The sequence below is a fragment of the Podarcis bocagei genome, assembly GCF_964188305.1.
Source record: "Podarcis bocagei genome assembly, chromosome: 16".
Lineage (NCBI taxonomy): Eukaryota > Metazoa > Chordata > Lepidosauria > Squamata > Lacertidae > Podarcis > Podarcis bocagei.
The window spans coordinates 9,485,349-9,505,061 of record NC_138142.1 but is presented as its reverse complement, the minus strand read 5'-3'; the positions used below and the strand labels follow the sequence as shown (position 1 = coordinate 9,505,061).

The 19,713-nt window shown below is 41.0% G+C and overlaps 1 protein-coding gene across 5 annotated transcripts in view; it reads right to left on the bottom strand.

The window, feature by feature from the left end:
• The window catches only part of SFSWAP (splicing factor SWAP), a 98,118-nt gene that overhangs the window by 46,316 nt on the left and 32,089 nt on the right, over window positions 1–19,713 (bottom strand). For 4 of the 5 annotated variants that reach the window (XM_081174780.1, XM_081174782.1, XM_081174783.1 and 1 more), the window contains 5 exons: window positions 17,655–17,901; window positions 15,838–15,969; window positions 15,385–15,478; window positions 6,102–6,273; window positions 2,606–2,839 (listed from right to left, as the gene is read on the bottom strand). In XM_081174780.1, coding sequence (XP_081030906.1) covers window positions 2,606–2,839; window positions 6,102–6,273; window positions 15,385–15,478; window positions 15,838–15,969; window positions 17,655–17,901 — 879 coding nt within the window. The remainder of the gene's footprint in view (window positions 1–2,605; window positions 2,840–6,101; window positions 6,274–15,384; window positions 15,479–15,837; window positions 15,970–17,654; window positions 17,902–19,713) is intronic. The other variant, XM_081174781.1, reaches the window with a different exon arrangement.

The window sequence follows — 19,713 nt, the reverse complement described above, 5'->3', positions numbered from 1 at the left end:
TCGCAAAGCATGATGACATTATGTCAGCCCCTTCAGTTCAGAATTGTGTTCTCCAACCACGTTAATGGGAACCGTGCAAGTAGGACATGAGCACAACAGCAATTCTGTGGAGAAACACAGTGCTTGGTATTCAAAGATATACTGCCTCCAGTACTGGAGATAGTACAAAGCCATCACAGCCTCCATGAATCTGTCTAATTCTAAATTTTGTTGGGGGGACCCATATTTCAAGATCCGAAGGGGGATTCTGATCATCTTCTTGCTACTGCATTAATGTCTAAATCAGACCAAATCAGTCCAAACAGAGTTCATAATTCTATCCAGTCTTATCTTGCTGTTTCCACATCACATCTTGTTCATATATTTTCTCTTTTTTCTTTATGATCTCTTCTGATAATCTCCTTAAGCCGATAAACACCAATATTAATCCTGTGTGAATTTTTCCGTTCTTCCAATCCTCAAATCGAGATGGTTTCCATATATCATCACCTTCATAGATAACATCGCTAAAAAATTAAAATTCGGCTTTGTAATTCGGAATTTATGTGATGTGATTTAATTTGATTTGATTGGCCGGTTAATAAAAAATATTTTTTTAAAAAAATGAATCTGTCTAATTCTGTTTTAACGCTACCCAACTTCGTACCATCCTGTGGCAGTAAATTCCAGTTTAACTTAGTGTTGTGTGAAGAAGTACTTTCTTTTGCCTGTTCTGAATCTCCTCATCTTCAGTTTCACTGGATGACGAAAACTTCTCCTTAGCCACTGCCTCATACTCTGCAAAGTTTTGCTTTGCTTTTTAAATACACCTCTCTCATATCTCCCTCTACTTTTTTTCCTAAGCTAAAAATACCTTCACATATGAATCTTTCATTCACCTGCATCCAGTACCTGCTATGGACAAACTCTCACCAGCAGCATCAGGATCAAATTAAAGGCTTTCACAGTAAGGCTGCAATGTGCCCTTATTTTTAAAGTTTCAATATGACGTATATTGCCTCATTTTTCAAGGATTTACTTCCTTTAAGTCAAATTCATTTCCAGTAATCCTGGAATGGCTAGATTCCAACCCCTGCCCTTGAAAGAGCTCTATTGAATGAATTATCAATAATGACCCATTAGACCCAGGATGATATTCACATGCTGCTGATTGCTGAAAAGTGGGCAGAGAAGACCCAGGTCTCTATAGCAAAAAGCCAAGGACACTGCCCTCATCAACAATTTATTTGCCCACAAGTTGAACATCTCCTCCACATAGCTCAGTCCCGCCATTTATGTGGCATGTAGATTCGGAAAAGACAAAATGTAAGCATACCAGAGTATACTGCTTGAGCCATTACATGATTATGTTCTTCTTCTATGAAGCATTAATGCAAATAGCATTGGAGTACAAAACACAAGGGCAAGGCCACAGATGGCTGCACCAGGAAATATACTCGCCAATTCAGGGTCTCTAAATTAAGTGGTATGAGCTAGAATTTTCAGCATGTAAACAGGATGTGCTACCCTGCTGACCAGATGGCTAGGGTCTTTGTAGTTTTGCCAGGTTTGCCCAAGTAGAGGCTTCATACTCTGAGGCCTGAATGTGCAATGTTCACAGCTGCCAGGTTAACTCACAATGTCAGAAGTTCCCAACATTCTTAAATGAAGCACTGAGCACTTGCAGGGAGAACCCAGCCACCTGACCTAGTTGCTGAAGGAATAGCACCTAGCCAGGAGAATAATACACTAATCTGAGTCTGTGCAACCACAACTCCATTGTATTTCATATCAGCCTGGGATGCAGTACATCCCTGGCCTTACAGATGAGTCCTCCAAAATTTAAAACGCACTGAGCACTGCCTCAGAATATTTCAACACTTTGAAGAAATATGAAGTCTGCATTTTTAAGTTGTGTACCGATGGCTATAGTAATAGAGAGTCTCTGAAGTTATGCTGCCAAAGTGATGGTGGTAATGCATTTTGTGACAGCTACTATTCCAGACCTGAAGGAGCAATTAAAACTCAATTTGTTTAATTCTAAGAACATTACAACACATATAAAGTAGTTGAGTAGGAGTTTACAGACCAATTCTTAAATGTGCTTCCCTAGCACCACACACTAGATGCATGACTAAGACTACAGCTACTTTGACAATCAGCATCTCTGAAACACAATCCATTTTTAGTAAAGAAAAAAAAATGAATGAGAAGCCATTATAGTCCAACTCAGCTCAAAGCTTGCAGTGCACGCTGTGGCCAATTCACAGCGGTCCTGGGGCCTCTGTACACCACTGCTGACAAGCCCCTGAGCATGAAATACAACATTTCAATGATTACATTTAGTTGGTATACTGTGGATAATTTTATTCACCTCAGAACATCAGCAACTTATTTGTATCAGCCATAGGCCACTGTAGTTTACAAAAGAGTTCCGGAATTCAAGATTTTTTAAAAAATCAAATCATAACTATAAGACATAACAAAAAGTAGCAACTCCCTGGTTTTTTGTTTACTATCCATTTCCTTCCCTTTAAGTCCACCCTCAAAACAAGATGTCTGTCAACAGTACACATTTACAAGCTCCAAACATTTCCTCTCCTCTCCACAATGCTGATGCATTTACCTTGTTTGGCTTCCAGCTCCTCCTGTGTCAGCTGAGGCCTCTTCTCTTCAGCAGCCCCACTGGACATGGCAAATGCTGAATGGCTATTTGAGGTGCTACTGGCATTCTCTTGGCCTTCCTTGCCTTCTTCCCCCTCCTCGTCGCTGTCATCATCAAGTTTCACACGGTTTTTCTCCAAGGGGAGCATGTCATTTTCTTTGGCCCTGATTGCAAAGCTTATTGGTGCAAAGGATGCTATTAAAAAGGAAGTGACAACTAGTGAGATATTGTTGACTAGGCAAACTATAAATCATTTTGCAATGAAAACAGCTGCACCTGTACAGAAGAGGGGGAGTAGCAGTAGGCTAGAGACAACTCCCAAGATGTGCAGAGAACAACAAATACTTAGCTAACTTTCTCAATTGAAGACACCCCCCCCCCCCGAGGCTCAGTGAAAACTGGCTTTGCTCAGTGGTACAGAATGCTATTTGCGGGGTGGGGCAGAATAGAGTAACCAGAAAGCAGGCACAACTGGCTGGCTTGAAACCTGAACAGGAGCATTCTACACTGCAACATGTTGCCCTGGGTCCCATCTGTGCTACATTGTGCAGCTGGTGTAGCTTTCTAACAGAGGCTGTTCATCATCACTTATGTAATAATAATAATAATAATAATAATAATAATAATAATAATAATAATAATAATAATAATAATAATAATAATAATAATTTATACCCCGCCCATCTGGCTGAGTTTCCCCAGCCACTCTGGGCGGCTTCTAATCAAGTGTTAAAAACAATACAGTATTATGGTTTTATCTCATTGTTTGTCACTTTGTGGATCTTTATGGCTTAAAAGAGGATTTCAAATATTAAACAGAACAAATATTGAAACTAATAGTCTGCTATTTACTTCTATAGTTGTCTTAACAATCAAAACCACTGATAAGAAGGGTGGGGGAAGGATTGATTACAGGCTAGGAACTTGGTTTTAGTTCACTCTTGTCTCTGGAGAAAAGAAAAGAAATAATTTGCAGTGCCCCGACTTCTTGCTCCTTTTCTTCCCCTCTGCAGACTGAATGTTCTGTAAAGCACATTCTTTGGAGGCTGAAAATCATCCTGCTGAACAGGATGGAAGAGCCCGCATGTAAACCAGCACCAAAACATCTCTCTCCACCACATTTAAATGGTCCCGTAAAAACAGTGGAAAAACAAATGATCCCCTTAAGTTGGTGGTAGTGAGGGGAATCATTACCTTACCCTCATGGTTAAAGGGTAAATTCTGATCTGAAGATTTGGAACTACTACAAAAGCCTTTTGGAAGGCAGGGATAGAATGATGCTTGCTTTTTAAAGATAATGTCACCTGCCCCTCCTTGCATGCATGCAAGCAGTCGAAGCTTTCCTTATAAGCATTTGTGCTTTGAGCCCTAGCCAAATATAGGCAGCCTGCCTTTGTGTTTTGGAAAAAGAATTATGAACGGACACAAAGCATTTAGAATGGAAACTTTATAGAAGCCGTAACCGTGGAGGCCGCTAGGGCTAGCTCTATCACTCATTTATATAGCAGTCCTAACGGGCAACTGCTTAAAAAGCTTTGCCTTGTTCAGTCTTGGTAACGATTCTCAGGCAATTGGTAAAATGGAGCTGACAGAGAGATAAACTGGCCGTGAATGCCTGTAATGCTGTTCTGCTGCTGAAGCTTAAGCAATTCTGGCCCATCAAACTGCTTGGATGGGAGACTCCCTGGGAACCGTACTTAAGGTATTTGAGCTTTTTGGAAGGAAAACAAGGTATAAAGGTGGTAAGCTGACCCAGAATATGAAACCAGGTTTTCTAGATTCGTCTTTGATAGTCTAAAGAGATCTAGCCACACGTAACTCCTGCTTTATGCAACCTCTACCATTACTGATTTGGAGAGGGCATATACATCAGTGATAACAGAACCTCAATTGCATGTAGAACGTCCCAGGTTCACTCCTTGGCTCTCTAGTTAACAATATGTCAGGTAGCAAATCATAGAAATAACATTCTTCTGCTGGGGACCCCGGAGAGCCATTCCCGGTCAGAATAGAAGATATCGGGCTAATTGGGCAAATAGTCTAACCTGGCATATGGCAACTTCATACATTCCTAATCCTCAAACCTGGATCCATCGGTTGAACTTCCCTGCCGCCCCCCCCCCCCCGCTAATGCTACAAACAATGTAATTCAATTTTTGGCCCTTTGTGGTTTATTATCTTTTCAAAAGGCCATTTTCAAACCTGACCTCTTAATTAGCTTAACCCACTTGCAACTTTAAAAAAACAAAATACTTTTTCACCTTTCCCCCACTAAATCTGACATCAAGAGGATTTGCTAGCTCACCCAATGGTACTTGGAAGATTTCATTTAATACCAGCCTACAAAAAAATAATTACTTTGAGGAATTAATTGCATTGCAGCACAGCAGAAAGAAAGGTGAAGCCTATGTATTTCCTCCTATCTACAGCATTTCACAGCTTGCCTTGCAACTGGCAGAAACTCTTGTCGTATTGGAACATTTGTTCCCAACCTCTACCGGAAATGAAAACTGATGAACGACTCCTCCATCACTATGATCCCCCCCCCCCCACCAAAAAGAAGCCAAACCATTTTACACAGCTATGGTCTGGCAGCAGCTTCCTCTAAATTAAACACGTGCAAGGGATTGCCTACACAAATTTCTTTCAGTTTAACTGCTGCCTGCTGCGAAAAGCTCCTGAAATTCAAAGGTTTGATTTTATTGGAACAAAGAATACAGGAGTTTCGTCTGGCAAGCGTTCTGCTACTTATCAAAATAGAGTTTCCAGCTCTGTGGTGCTGCAATCTAATCACTGGTCACATGAATACTTGATGCTTCATTGAACCAAGTCAGGCCATTGCCCCTCTACCGCCCCACCCCAGGACTTAACAGAAGTTCTCTTGCGTTCCAGGCAGAAAGAAACCAATAATTTCCCAGCCTCGCTATACAACTCTTTACAAGGACTGAACTTGGGACCTTCTATTCCATCAGCAGCTGAGCTATGAGCCTCCACTAAGCAGCTACACTACAGCCAATTCTCAAGCACTCATGCTGCACTTGGGGAAATCGTTCTCTGGAATAGCTTCGATAAAGAACTGAACTAATCCACCCAAGCTTCTGTATCACCCTTCCCCAATCTGGTGCCCTACCTATGTTTTGGACTACAACTCCCATCAAACCCTGCTAGCACTGCACCAGGCTGAGGAAGGCTGCTTTCTATCAGCCTTGAATGAAAGACGAGAGATCTTTCAAGCAGGTATGTTGTATTAAGTTGTATGATATTGAGAGAGCATCAAGACATAAATTTGGATCCATTACTCAGTTCAGAGTTTTCCCTCCGCCCTTCAGATGAGTAAAACATTCTTTAATGCTACTTATGGATGTATTTATTTGTTACACACACACACACACACACACACACACACACACACGGTGTCGGGGGGGGGTGTCTCTGGTTCCCACACCTACAGGCATACCTTTTATCAGTTTGCCATCATTGGAAATTTTAATGGCCAGTGCATCTTGTTTATCAATTCCTTGGGCAGCAGATTCTACATCTTCAGACATGTTGTCAGTGGGAAACTGGGCTTCTCCAGGTTCAGCGTTGGCAGTATCAGCAGGGACATCCTCCGATAAAGTTGCTACCTGCTTAAAGGCGGGAAAATACAAGACAACCTCACTTTCCAGCTAAAAATGAAAGCCTATGGAATACAATTAAAATGGATGGCATTTTTAAAAAGCCACAAAGTGGCACCTCTTGGACAGAACAGCACACAAAGCTCATAAAGAACTAGGCTTCAAGCATACAACTGAACATACCACACGAAATCTAGAATATGACATCCCTTTACATTTCATTCAGGTTTCTATGTATTCTCAATTGAAAAGAACACATCCCTGGGCTATTTTAAGTACTTCATAACTTTAAAGCACCTTTATAAGAGGTCATTTACATGTTCAGAAGCAGCGCAAAGTAATCCTTCAAGATCCTGTACTATAAAGCAGTACCATCATAGGAGTATGAAACTAGATGCTTCTTCCTGAGCAGTCCCTGGAAAAAGAGTAAGGTTGCAATCCTACATTTACTTATCTTGGAGTAAGCCTCACTGAAGTTAATGAAGCTTACTTCTGAGTTGACATGATAGGATTGCACAGCACACAGAATTCCTATTGTGGGGTAAGGCAACAAAAATACCTCACAGATAAAGGACCCCCTGACCATTAGGTCTAGTCATGACCGACTCTAGGGTTGCGGCGCTCATCTTGCTTTATTGGCCGAGGGAGCCGGTGTACAGCTTCTGGGTCATGTGGCATGACTAAGCCTAGTATGCAGTGCAGACTAAGTCTGCACTGCATACTAGGTTCCATATTTGATCTTATAAATTTCAAAGCTGTCTCTGTACATCACAATGAGACTGCTTTACATGTTACAGCCCCAATTTCTTATGCCAGAAAAATGAGTCCAAACATGCAATGTATGAGAGTGTATGATGTTGCTGAACTACAACTCCCATTAGTTCCAGCAAACAAGACCAATGGCTAAAGGAATTGTAGTTCAGCAACATCTGGAGGACCAAAGGTTTCCCCACACCCAATGAAGAGAATACTATATTGGCTACAAACAATGACGTGACATGTGCAAATCAGAGACATGGAATTTGATTCTCTCCTATCACAGTCAAAAATGATCTAACAACTGCAACACAGTGGCTTCAGTTCTTCGTAATACACCCATTACCAAACTGATACTAGCTGACCTGCCCATTTACTTGCTGTGAAACTTTCATTTTATGTACCAGTTATTAATGAGCTTGGAGATTTTTAAGAAAGCATAGCAGCAGACCAAAAAGCTTGCGATGATTCAAGTATATTTGACATTGCTATTTCATGCCCATTATGGTAGTCAAGAGAGTCATTAAAAAGCACTGTACTAACAGCTTTGTAATAAGAATGTACAATGAAAGTCTAATATACAAAATGGCTAAGCGTAAAGTTTTTCTTTTCTTAAAAAAATGCTGAAATCTTTAAGGAACAATCTTAAAGTTTAGTTTCACTTATTGGCTGCAGCTAATGATACCAATAAAATCTAAGAGTATTTTTGGCATGGAGTTTTAAGCGTTAGCAACTCCCACTGTTAGAAAAAAAAAGATGAACACATAATAAAACTTCAGTAGTAAGAATTTATCTTCAGAAGAGAAAGGGGCACTTGAGTTAATTGGTCTAATTTATTCATGGCAGAGCAGACTTATGCCAGAGATTGTTTAGTGTGTAAAAAAAACCTCCCAAACGTATGATTTGTGAAACACAGGCAATGGAAGCAATTTAAAACTGATTCTGTAAGGGAGTGTGGGGGGGGGGATGTGAATATTGCACAGACCCCTATCGTTTACTCTAACTGACAGCAGCTCTCAAAGGTTTCAGGCCAAAAGCTGGGAAAGTGCTGTTATGCTCAGTTCCTGTTTATAAGCATTCCCATGGACAGCATTGTAGGTCTCTGCTGCTCCTAGCAGCCTATTTCATCTGTTCGCTGAGTAGATTCCTCTAATTTTAGCTGAATATTCAGAGTCCACCTCAAACTGTGCTTCCTTTGCTGCATGCAGGAGAGCTTCTAAGCCAGACCTTTTATAATGCCCTGAAAACCTGCCAGCGTCATACGCTGGTAAATCACTTGCTGGTTGGCCTCACACTGCAAAATTCTCTACATAACGGGCACATTAGTCATTGCACAAAAAATAATTTATGGTGCTCCCACCCTTTAAGGGGGTTGTATGTAAACTTCCTGGCTCGGTTATCCTGCCTGGAACCATTACAGAGGAACAGCCCAAGTTTATAAACTAATTTAAATAAATGCCTGCAGAATTTATTCATCTACAGATTAATATCCTCTAAATTCAGACCAAGCCTCTCACTGGCTATTGCATGCTCATCATCCATTCCTGCACTGAAATCTCCCAGCACAATCATCAAGAGATGTTGGGAAGCACTGGTTAATCAATTTTAAATGAGATTCTAGGGCAGGGGTCAGCAACCTTTTTCAGCTGTAGGCCGGTCCACTGTCCCTCAGACCATGTGGTGGGCTGAACTATATTTTGGAAAAAAAATATGAACCAATTTCTATGCCCCACAAATAACCCAGAGATGCTTTTTAAATAAAAGCACACATACCACTCATGTAAAAACACCAGGCAGGCCCCACAAATAATCCAGAGATGCATTTTAAATAAAAGGACAAATTGTACTCATGTAAAAACATGCTGATGGAGGCCAGATTGAGAAGGTGATTGGGCCGCATCTGGCCCCCGGGCCTTAGGTTGCCTACCCCTGCTCTAGGGAGCCCCATATTATATACTGAAATTATGATCTTTATAGAGTCTCTAGGCAGGACATACATATTTATGCAAATTGATTCAGATTCCCTATGTCTTTTCAGGTGGATAAAGCAAGATGAACTGGATTCAGTTACCTGCATATCTACACTTAAACTATTAACCGCCCCTAGAATAAGGCCACCTCTACTTTTTCCTTTCTTGCAAGAACCAATAAAGTGCTAAATCTCAGTAGCTCAATTTCTGGAGCCTAAGACCCCTGTAAACCAATTAACTGAAATTGGGGAAAACTTAAAAAAGCCAAAACCACAGATCCTTCGACTTGTAACCCCACCCTGAGATAATCCGTGACAACAATTTTAATGATATTCTTTGGGGGCCAAAGCATATCTTTTATGCCACCTGAGAAGGCTGGAATGTTTTCTTTGATTGTGCTAGAGAGTACTGGAATGAAGCAGATGGATTCAAGACTGGCCCTGTGATTTGCTACTCCCACCTAATATTCGCTGGATGAGTTTATCCCCTCAAAAATCAGGTAACTCACTAATGGAAAACAGCAAGGTGAACTCTGCAGGTTTGTAAATCACAGATGTTTGAGCTTTCAGAAATGCCTGAAGTCAATGGTGTAAGTGAAATCATTACCAACATACTTTACTAACAAAACTGGAACCCTCTTTCTTAGGAACAATGAATATGAGCCATCAATGGTATTTTAGAACCTTAAAATGTTTTGAAAGTTCTCAATGGAAAGCCCTGTTATAAGAGGCAATAGTGGTTTTACTGTCACTTCAACAAGACTGTTGGAGAAATAAAGCGACTAAGAACCATTTAATTACCACAATGCACTGCTCAGAAAAGGCTCTCAGAAACTAAAAAGTTCAAGAATTGATGTACGAATTGAAAACTGTACTTTAGAAAAAGTAATGTTCCTTTCTTTAAAAGGTTCTTTGACTGCCTCTAAGTAGCGATTAAAAAAAAAATCTTCTACAAACAAGGTTTGAGGATTTTCAATTATGGAGAGGGGCTCATATTACAGGATTTCAGATTGTAGGCACTTAAACAATAATAATTTAAAGAACAGAATAAGCAGAATGCTTAGTTTCGAAGCTCCTGAAAGTGTTTAAATGATAGAAAGAAGGCAGCTCATGTTGGCCAGCACCTGGCAGTCAGCAGAAGCAATATTTTGAATGGAGCAACAACTGAAGTATCAAAAAACACTGGCTTTGCCAATAAAACCCACTTCTGTGATTGATGATGGTGATGATGATGATAATTTTATTATGTATACCCCACCCATCTGACTCGGTTGCCCCAACCACTCTGGGTTGCTTCCAACATATATAAAAACTTAATGAAACATGACACATTAAAAGGCTTCCCTATACAGGGTTGCTTTTAGAGGTCTTCTAAAGGTTATAGTGCTACTCATCTCCTTGACATCTGATGGGAGGGCATTCCACAGGGCGGGTGCCAATGCCAAGAAGGCCCTACTTTTTGTAGTGAGAGAACTGCCAGAAGGCCCTTGGCACTGGACCTCAGTGTCCAGGCTGAATGAAGGGGGTGGAGACGCACCTTCAGGTATACAGGGCCAAAGCAGTTTAGGGCTTTAAAGGTGAGCACCAAGACTTTGAATTGTGCTCAGAAACGTACTGGGAGCAAGGAAACACACTGGCAAAAGGGTTCTTTAACCCAATCATGCACCTCACCTGCTTACTCTTCAGAATCTGCCAAATAGGGCAAATGGGAACAAGCAACTTGAGGAGCACAAGAGTGCAGAGGCTCTGCCAATATATATGGTTACAGGAGGGGAGAAGGAAGCTGTGTAGAAGCTGTCTAGCTGATAGGCTGCACAACAGAAAGCTGCTATGCACAAACCAAGAAGAAGGCAGTTGTGGTTCCTAGGATTTATATTGAGCTCCCAGGCTGATAGCTTAGAGACAGAGAAAATCAAATAAATGCATATAAAATTTCAGAAGTATTTTGATATGTCACTGTGGTTTAAGTTGCCTTAAAAACAAGCCTGCCAGCTGTTTGTGTGTGTCCACTAGGGATCAACCAGTGTGTCTCCACCAGTTCCTCAACCATTTGGTGAGAGGCACGGCCAGGGCTTTGCATTCTCACCCTGCGGCTTAAAGAAGGTGAAAAAATACAAGAAGCCTCTCATAGTGTTCTCATCCAAAATCTCAGCATAGGTGAGAGTAAGGCATTACCTCTCTGCACACGCTAGAGGGTCTCGCTTGTGCTCAGCTATGGAGAATAAAAGAGCCACAGGAGTCTCCCTACCCCTCCTCATCTTTTCCATACCCCAGCACAAAAAAGAGAAACCTTCGCCTCCTCCACAAGCCCTCTATGTGTTTCAGAGAACTTGGAGTGGAAAGCCAAAATTGAAGCCACACCAATGATAGTGGACCTCAGCAAATTCTCCACTCAATTTCAAGGAGAATGGGCTCATTAATGGCTATCAGTTTAGAGTTGCCATATTTAAAAAAGTAAAAACCACGACACTCCGGAAGACCCCCCAAATTGTTGAGCTTTTTTGCTTTGTTTGTTTTGAAAAAAAACAAAGGTTTTCGAAATCCCAGTAATGTCTGGGAAAATCCGGACGTATGACAGCCCTATATTAATTTTGATAGCTATATGGAATTCTGTCTGTCTCTTAGTGCAGCTGCAGATCATTGAGCCTGAACTTCCACAGCTGCCACCCACCATGAACCACCATTGGCAGGATTGGCAACAGCAGCAGCAGGTATGTACTATGCCTATGCTAATGTTTTATGCTCTTGTTAATAATGCTGTCTTAAATGTGCATTTTATAGTTGACTTCCTTTAGTAACATTTTCTTTTGGAATGTTTAAGATAATTTTTTTGTTAACTCTGCTGTGTTAAATGTGCATTCTGTAGTTGACCTCCTCTGTAATCTTTTATTTTGAAACCTTTAAGATATTATTTCAGTTTCTGTTAATTACCGTATGTTGCTTTGAATGTGTTGTTGTTATTGCTTAGACGTTTAGTTGTGTCCAACTCTTCATGACCCCATGAACAAGAGCACGCCAGGCATTCCTGTCTTCCGCTGCCTCCCGCAGTTTGGTCAAAATCATGTTAGTAGCTTCGAGAACACTGTCCAACCATCTCATCCTCTGCTGTCCCCTTCACCTTGTGCCCTCAATCTTTCCCAATATCAGGGTCTTTTCCAGAGAGTCTTCTCATGAGGTGGCCAAAGTATTGGAGCCTCAGCTTCAGGATCTGTCCTTCCAGTGAGCAACTACAGTGGTACCTCAGGTTAAGAACTTAATTCGTTCTGGAGGTCCATTCTTAACCTGAAACCATTCTTATCCTGAGGTACCACTTTAGCTAACGGGGACTCCCGCCGCCGTGTTATTTCTGTTCTCATCCTGAAGCAAAGTTCTTAACCCGAGGTACTATTTCTGGGTTAGCGGAGTCTGTAACCTGAAGCGTCTGTAACCCAAGGTACCACTGTATTTGACTTTCTTCAGTAATGTTTTATTCTGGATATTTTCTTGTTTTAGAGATATTTTTCTTAAAAATGTAAAGTGGTACAGAAATGAAATGAATAATAATAATAAAATTCCATGTTTCGAGGGAGTGTGCTAGTTGCTGGGGAAAGTTACAGCAGGAAAAAAGCTTTTGTCTTGACATTCTGCCTGTGGCATTTTGAAGGACTGATTGGCTGCCATATGAAACAGGATATTCAAGCAGAGGGTCAATCAAGTGAAGATGATCAGTCCCCTGATGGTATTATCCACCAGCGGTTCTCAATTTCTTAAATCAGGAAGCCTCTTTGACTAGTGCATAGAGACATTTGTTGAATTGCTACAGGTAACAAACTATTTGCAAGTCTGGCCTAAATCCCCCCTGAGCCCTCTGGCACCTGGCCATTAGACCTTCCTGATCATGTACTAGCACCCTTTAGTCAACAGAAAATGAAATTCAGGTGGAAACTAAATAAAGGGTTTTTAAAAAGATCAACATGATTAAGTGAAAAATATATTAACTATATTTCATCTGAAAACATGAAGAGTTGTTATACACAGCACTTAAGTAAGTAGTGAAACTGTGTAACCCACTACTAATTTATTAGGACACCCACTACTAATTTCAAAACAAACCTCATCCACATTATGGGAAAATGTGTAAAATGGTTTCCTAGCAACTTTAGTCTGCTTTATAAACATGAACTATTCAATCCAAATAAACTGAAAATACAAAGGTAACTCATGCACAGGTTTCATTTAATGGAACTCTTTGTGTCGGTATGCCACTTCAAAATGCTGCCTAGAAAAAGGTTATGCTGGGTATCTTTTCAGAGGGCAGAGAGACAACTTGGGCAAATTTTTAGCCTTGAATACAATTTTATAGACTAAAACATCACATCATTGCCGGAAGGGCATATGCAGTTTATTTCAACTGGTGGTTTGCATGGCATCTGTGAGAACATGGAGAGTTAATCATCAGTAGTACATAAGACACCAGGAGAAGCTAGCATAACTCTGCTCCAGCTGCCCCGCAATTTGAGTTTACAAGTGGACACTTCACTCAGAGTGGACAATTGAATCCATCCTACATCTGCTACAGAACAGGTGGAACAATTCTCATATTCATCCTAGAGTACAGCAGTACCCTTTGAGCTTCTAAGGCACCAGCTATCTGTCCCTAATAAACAGGCACCCATCCAAACCTTCCCCTATGGCCCAAAGTATGGGACATTTCTGACTTTGTGGTTTCTTTGTGTGCAGTATTGTGCAATCCCAGTGGAGCTTTCAAATCTATTTGTATGGGTCTCTATCTTTATCTGCTGCTAACCCATGACTCCAGTTGCTGCTCTTTTAGCGCCAAACCTCTCAACAGCCATAGGCCAGAAAAACCTGCCACAGAGATATCCAATATCTACATATCTGACTTCTATCATAAGCCACTTTGGGGGAAATTTTTGGCTGAAAAGAGTAGCTATAAACAAAGTGAAACAAAAAACAAAAACATGTCAAGGAATTAAACAGGCTTAATATCTCAATTGCAGCATGTTTCATTTTTGACCAGTACATTGCAATATTTAATTCTCTTTGATTTAAGATGACCAACACCTGATTTACAATCACCAGCTTGGATTTATGCAATCACATACTAAAGTTTCAGAGTTACGATTTTCTTGTTGTGTCTGGCTTCTATTTATTTACAGAATTTATATCCCCTCCAACAGAGTGCTCAAGGTGGCTTTACTGTACAATAAAAGCAATACAAAAATACGATTAAAACTAAATCACAGCGGAACAAGAACACCCCACCTGGAAGGCAAAAAAACATCTAAAGATGAGGCAAGCCAAATGGTTCCTATAAAGAAAGGTGACTGTTCCACAGTCTGGGTGTTGTTACAGGGAAGGCACTTTCTTTTGCTTCACACTAGCTGTAGTTCAGCTGGTGATGGAACATGCAACAGGAGATGGTATTTAATGTCTAAACCACAGGGTCTAGGGCTTGCCGCTCAGAAGGTCGGCGGTACAAATCCCCGCAACGGGGTGAGCTCCAGTTGTTCGGTCCCTGCTCCTGCCAACCTAGCAGTTCGAAAGCACATCAAAGTGCAAGTAGATAAATAGGTAACGCTCTGGCGGGAAGGTACATGGTGTTTCCGTGCGCTGCTCTGGTTCGCCAGAAGCGGCTTTGTCATGCTGGCCACATGACCCGGAAGCCGTCTGCGGACAAAACGCCAGCTCCCTCAGCCAGTAAAGCGAGATAAGCGCCACAACCCCAAAGTTGTCCGCAACTGTACTGATTGTTAAATTGATTTAACTGATTGTTAAATCAGGGGTCCCTTTACCTTTACCCCTAAATCTATTTAGGATGTTTAAAAGGTAATGACGAGCATCTTATATACACATGCAAACAATCCAGCATGGAGTAAAGATGACACAGAAACAAAGTAATACGCTGCTTAAAATTTGCTTTGATCTACAGCATTTTGTTTTTTAACAATTTTAAAACATGTTCATGGAGGAAGGGCTAGTAACAGCTGCTACCCATGATGACTAAGCTTTGCCTCAACAGTTGGAGGCAGCACCCATCTTAAAAGCCAGTTGCTGGGAATCACAAATGAAGAGTGTGTTGCTGCACTCAGGTGTGCCTTTTGGGCTTCCCAGAGGCACCTGGTTGCTGGACTAGATGGGCCTGCAGGCTCTTCTTATGTTCTTAATGGCAGACCCGCATAAAATGAATTGAAGCAACTTAGCCTTTATTACTGGGTTCATAGTTGCATGTTGCTAGCTCCTGCAAGTTGTTTGGCAAGGAAAAGTGGGATATAATTTTTTAAAAATAAATTTACTAGAGGTGGTTTCTCTGTTCCTGGCTGCTCTAGTCAGGTTCCTATGTACGTAGCATATAAAGCAAGATGTCCCACTGTTGCTTCCTACTCTTAGAAGCCTACCTTTGAGCTGTCACTGGCCTCTTTCTGAAGGAAAAACTGTTTCTTAAATTCATAGTAGGCATTATACTGGTGCCAAGGTTGCAGGAACTCAAACCTGTTAAGGAACAAAAATGCAATTTGTGGAAAAACACACCACAACATAGCAAACATCAACCATCATTTAATATTCCTGTACCCCAAGCACTTAAAAGCTATCTGATATTCTGAAATAGAATAATTTATGCCTAAATGCCCAGAAGGTATACATTCAGAAGCACAAGCTTCAAGATTCTTAGGCAATAATGCTTTATCATTAACTTCAAGTAGTCCCTTGAATTTTAATAAAACAAATTACAACACATTACACTCAACAGCTTTCTTTGCAAAACAGACTGTCAATAAGAGAGGGACAAGCTGCTCACTTACACCACATCATAAAATGAAGTAATTAAGAAAAAAGGCACTTGCACTCACCTTAGATCATTCTTGGCACGGACACTGGTCTCAAATTTAATCCCATTCCTAGCAACATATTCAGCTAGCTTGTCAATCACAGGCTGGATGTCTGGGGGTGGGGGGATGATGGTAACCACAGAAGGAATTGTGCTGAAAAAATTAGCATTTTATTATTTACATAGGCAGAGAACATAACATGCAGCCCTATTAAGCCAGAGGCGGCACTTACTTTTTAAAAATCACCACTGATTTTTAAGTTATGAAATATTTGATCCCCCAAAACGAGCTTATTAAAGAAGCCAGAGCTATCTCTTTTGCATTAGAAAAATCCAGGCAAACATTTAAAACTTTTTATAATCTGCCTAACATCACTTTATTTGAACAGGTCATTTTGGGGCACCAAGATTTATGGCTTTACAAGGTTTAAAAAGTTTTTCAACTGCAGTGCCGGGCAGAACGGAGTGAGAGAAATCTGAAGGCCTCTTTAAAACCATTCCAATTTCACAACTGTCATCAGAAAACAGCTGTATACGTGAAAGTTTCCTGTGCAATCATAAAGGCCAGCAACTTACTTCAGTCCAAAATATTTTCATGCAAGCTGGTTTGCATCATTTATACAATCCTGATCCCATTTTACAATACTATCATTTTTAATATATTCCACTGTTATAACATGGTAAGGCATTCAGAGAACCTTGACAATAAACAGGAATAACAACAGAAGTGTTGGAACACCTTTTACAGAAGTACTGGCATAACCGCTGGTAGATTGTAAGTTGATGAGAATCTAAACAAAAGCCCACTCCTACTTGCGTAATGTGCTCTTAATGTCACACAGCTTATTGTTTTGCTAAATTAACACATTGACCAAGCAGAGATCAATTTCAAACAAGAAAACATTAGTGCTTGGAACAGATTTCAGACAACGATTAACTAGCTGAGGATTTATAATGGGGCCACAGCTACAATGAACTGAACAAACAAAGCTACAAGCCACTGTGGTCAAGGGAAAAAAAATTTTATGTGTACTGAAAAGATTAATTTGAGAACTAGTAAACATAGAAAAAACCCCTGAGTATGCCATGCATGAACCAAAGCAAGATAGCAAGGGTATGCTGACCATTTGGTGCTTTTTTCCTTAGACACATACCAAATCCCAAACTTCTTAAGGCAGCAGGGAGACATCCTTACTTCCAATGCACATCAATTAACTGCTATAATTCCTGGGGTTCCTTGTGAGGAGGGATTGTTAAACAACTCTGGGAACTGTATCCCTGGGAAGTAAATAGCGGTCTCCAAAACCACTGAGCCTTTGGGCTTGCCAATCAAAAGGTTGGTGGTTCGAATCCCTGAGATGGGGTGAGCTCCCATTGCTCTTTCTCAGCTCCTGCAAACCTAGCAGTTTGAAAGCATGCCAAAAAGTGCAAGTAGATTAATAGGTACCACTCCGGCAGGAAGGTAAACAGTGTTTCCGTGCACTGCTCTGATGTCAGTGTTCTGTTGCGCCAGAAGCGGCTTAGTCATGCTGGCCACATGACCCAGAAAAACTGTCTGCGGAGTGGACAAACACCTGCTACTTTGGCCTGTAAAGCGAGATGAACGCCACAACCCCAGAGTTGATCACAACTGGACTTAACTGTCAGGGGTCCCTTTACCTTTACCCCTTAATGAGCTAAAGCTCCCGGAATTCCATAATGGTGTAAAGTGGCATCACAGTGCTGTAAATGTGTGGTGTCAATGTGGCCTTTGTTGAACATGACCTGGGGTTACCAGAAGCCATAGGAAATGCTTTTGCTCAAAGCCAAACTCAAAGGGACAGGCAAAAAATAGGATACCTTGTTGAAGTAGTCGTGGCAGGCATTACACCACTGGTGTCATCAGTTGCCTCTGAAGATGGTGGTGGTGTAGTGCCAGGAGGAGGTGGTGCTGTCATTGTGGCTACTCCTGTAGTGCTAGACACAGTCACCCCTGCTGGCAGTGCATTGTAATAAGTTGCCATGTCAATTCCTGGGGGTGGAGGGGCGAGGCAATATGATCCATCTGGCAGCATGTAGTAACTGTAATACATGGCTGCCACAGTTGCTGTAAAAAAAAGCTTTATGATCAATATTTCAGGCAGTTTGAAGAGGGAACAACAAAAAAAAATAAAAATCAAAAAGGTCCCACAGCCCATCCCCTGCACTGTTGCTACCACAAGTGGAACATCGCTTATGTTAAAATTTCCAACTTCCTAATGCGTTATCCATTTTTCTTGTGCAGAAAATGAGAAATAGCATTTTGTCAACACATTCGGGTGAAATGAGGCAGACACATCCAAGGCCAAATGGAAACAGCACTGTAGTGAATGAGGAAGTGGAGAGACGTGCAAAGAATCTAAAGAAATTGCCATCTCCCCCCTTCACAACTTAATTCACTTTCGTGTGCCCTTTTAGGTATATTAAAGCCATGCTTGCCTGATTAAAATTAGGAAAATGTAGTAGCTTTCTTTCTGACTGTATAAAGTTATACAGCTAGGATTTGGACTTTTCAGCATCATTAAAATTCTGCACCAAGTAAAGGTACAATTTGCATACATTGCCCAATGTGAACAATTTTGCATATAATCCAGTATGTGTCTATTCTGGAGCCCTGTATTCAACCACTAGAACTCTCCCCAGCATTAATTTCAGAAGGCCTTTCAAGCATGCCTGCACAGTGCTCAAAACTTGCTTTGTATATGCTTATCTCCTGTATATTTGCTATGCATTTGGATACCTCTTAAAGGTTCAAAACAAAATTTTGCAGGTTGCTTCCTAAGATAAAAAAGCAGGACCACACTGATCTGGGGTGAGGTTCTTAGAATTCCTGAACCATGTTAGGTACAATGCCGCTAATACATATAAAGGAATCCAAAATTACTACACAGTTTTTATTACTACTTTCAATTAATCAACAATACAGAAAGGTAGTAGCTACTCTTGTCAAACCTAGTGATTACCCACGGGACGGTTATGATCCCAGCCCCCATCTGAAAAAAAGGAAAAGGAAAGGAAAAAGAACAAAAAGATTTTGGGTAGCTACTCCCAGCCAACAGGAGAATAAGTTACTAGGAAACAAGTGTTAACAGCCAGCCCTTTCTGTTTAGACATGAATGTTTTTTAGGTGAGCATTTAGGATGATTATGAGAGGACCTAGAGAAGTAATCAGATTGGGCAGAATAAGGAGTAGGTTAAGAAACAAAAAAGGTGACAGTGCAGGGATTTGAAACCCACTACTATAGTAGCTTTAACATTGGCACTGCAAACTGGTTTTGACATGAGTTGGCCACCTTAATGCAAAACAAATTTTGGGAACCCTTTTCATGGATGTCAAAGTCAATTTTGCTAAAATGTCAAGAATGAAATTATAAAATTATTATTCAGTCACTTTGGAACCAGCAAGAATTTCCAAATAATCCTCCCTTGCTTGTCTATCATGTCCAGACTTGTATGCATACTCTGATTCCATGCAGACACATAAAAAGTGCAGGATTCATTGTTCTAAAAATCTCAGACTTCCCTTAGCTTTCCAGCCCTTGTGGTTGCCCAAAAATAAAATACAGTGGTGCCTCGCAAGACGAAAATAATCCGTTCCGCGATTCTCTTCGTCTAGCGGTTTTTTCGTCTTGCGAAGCAACCCTTTTAGCGGCTATTAAAGGCTTAGCGGATTAGCGGCTAAAAGGCTATTAGCGGCTTAGCGGCTTAGAAAAAGGGGGGGGGGGAAGCAAAAAAAATCGCAAGACTCGCAAGACGTTTTTGTCTTGCGAAGCAAGCCCATAGGGAAATTCGTCTTGCGAAGCGCATTGAAAAACGGAAAACCCTTTCGTCTAGCGGGTTTTTCGTCTTGCGGGGCACCACTGTACTAGATACAAGAAAG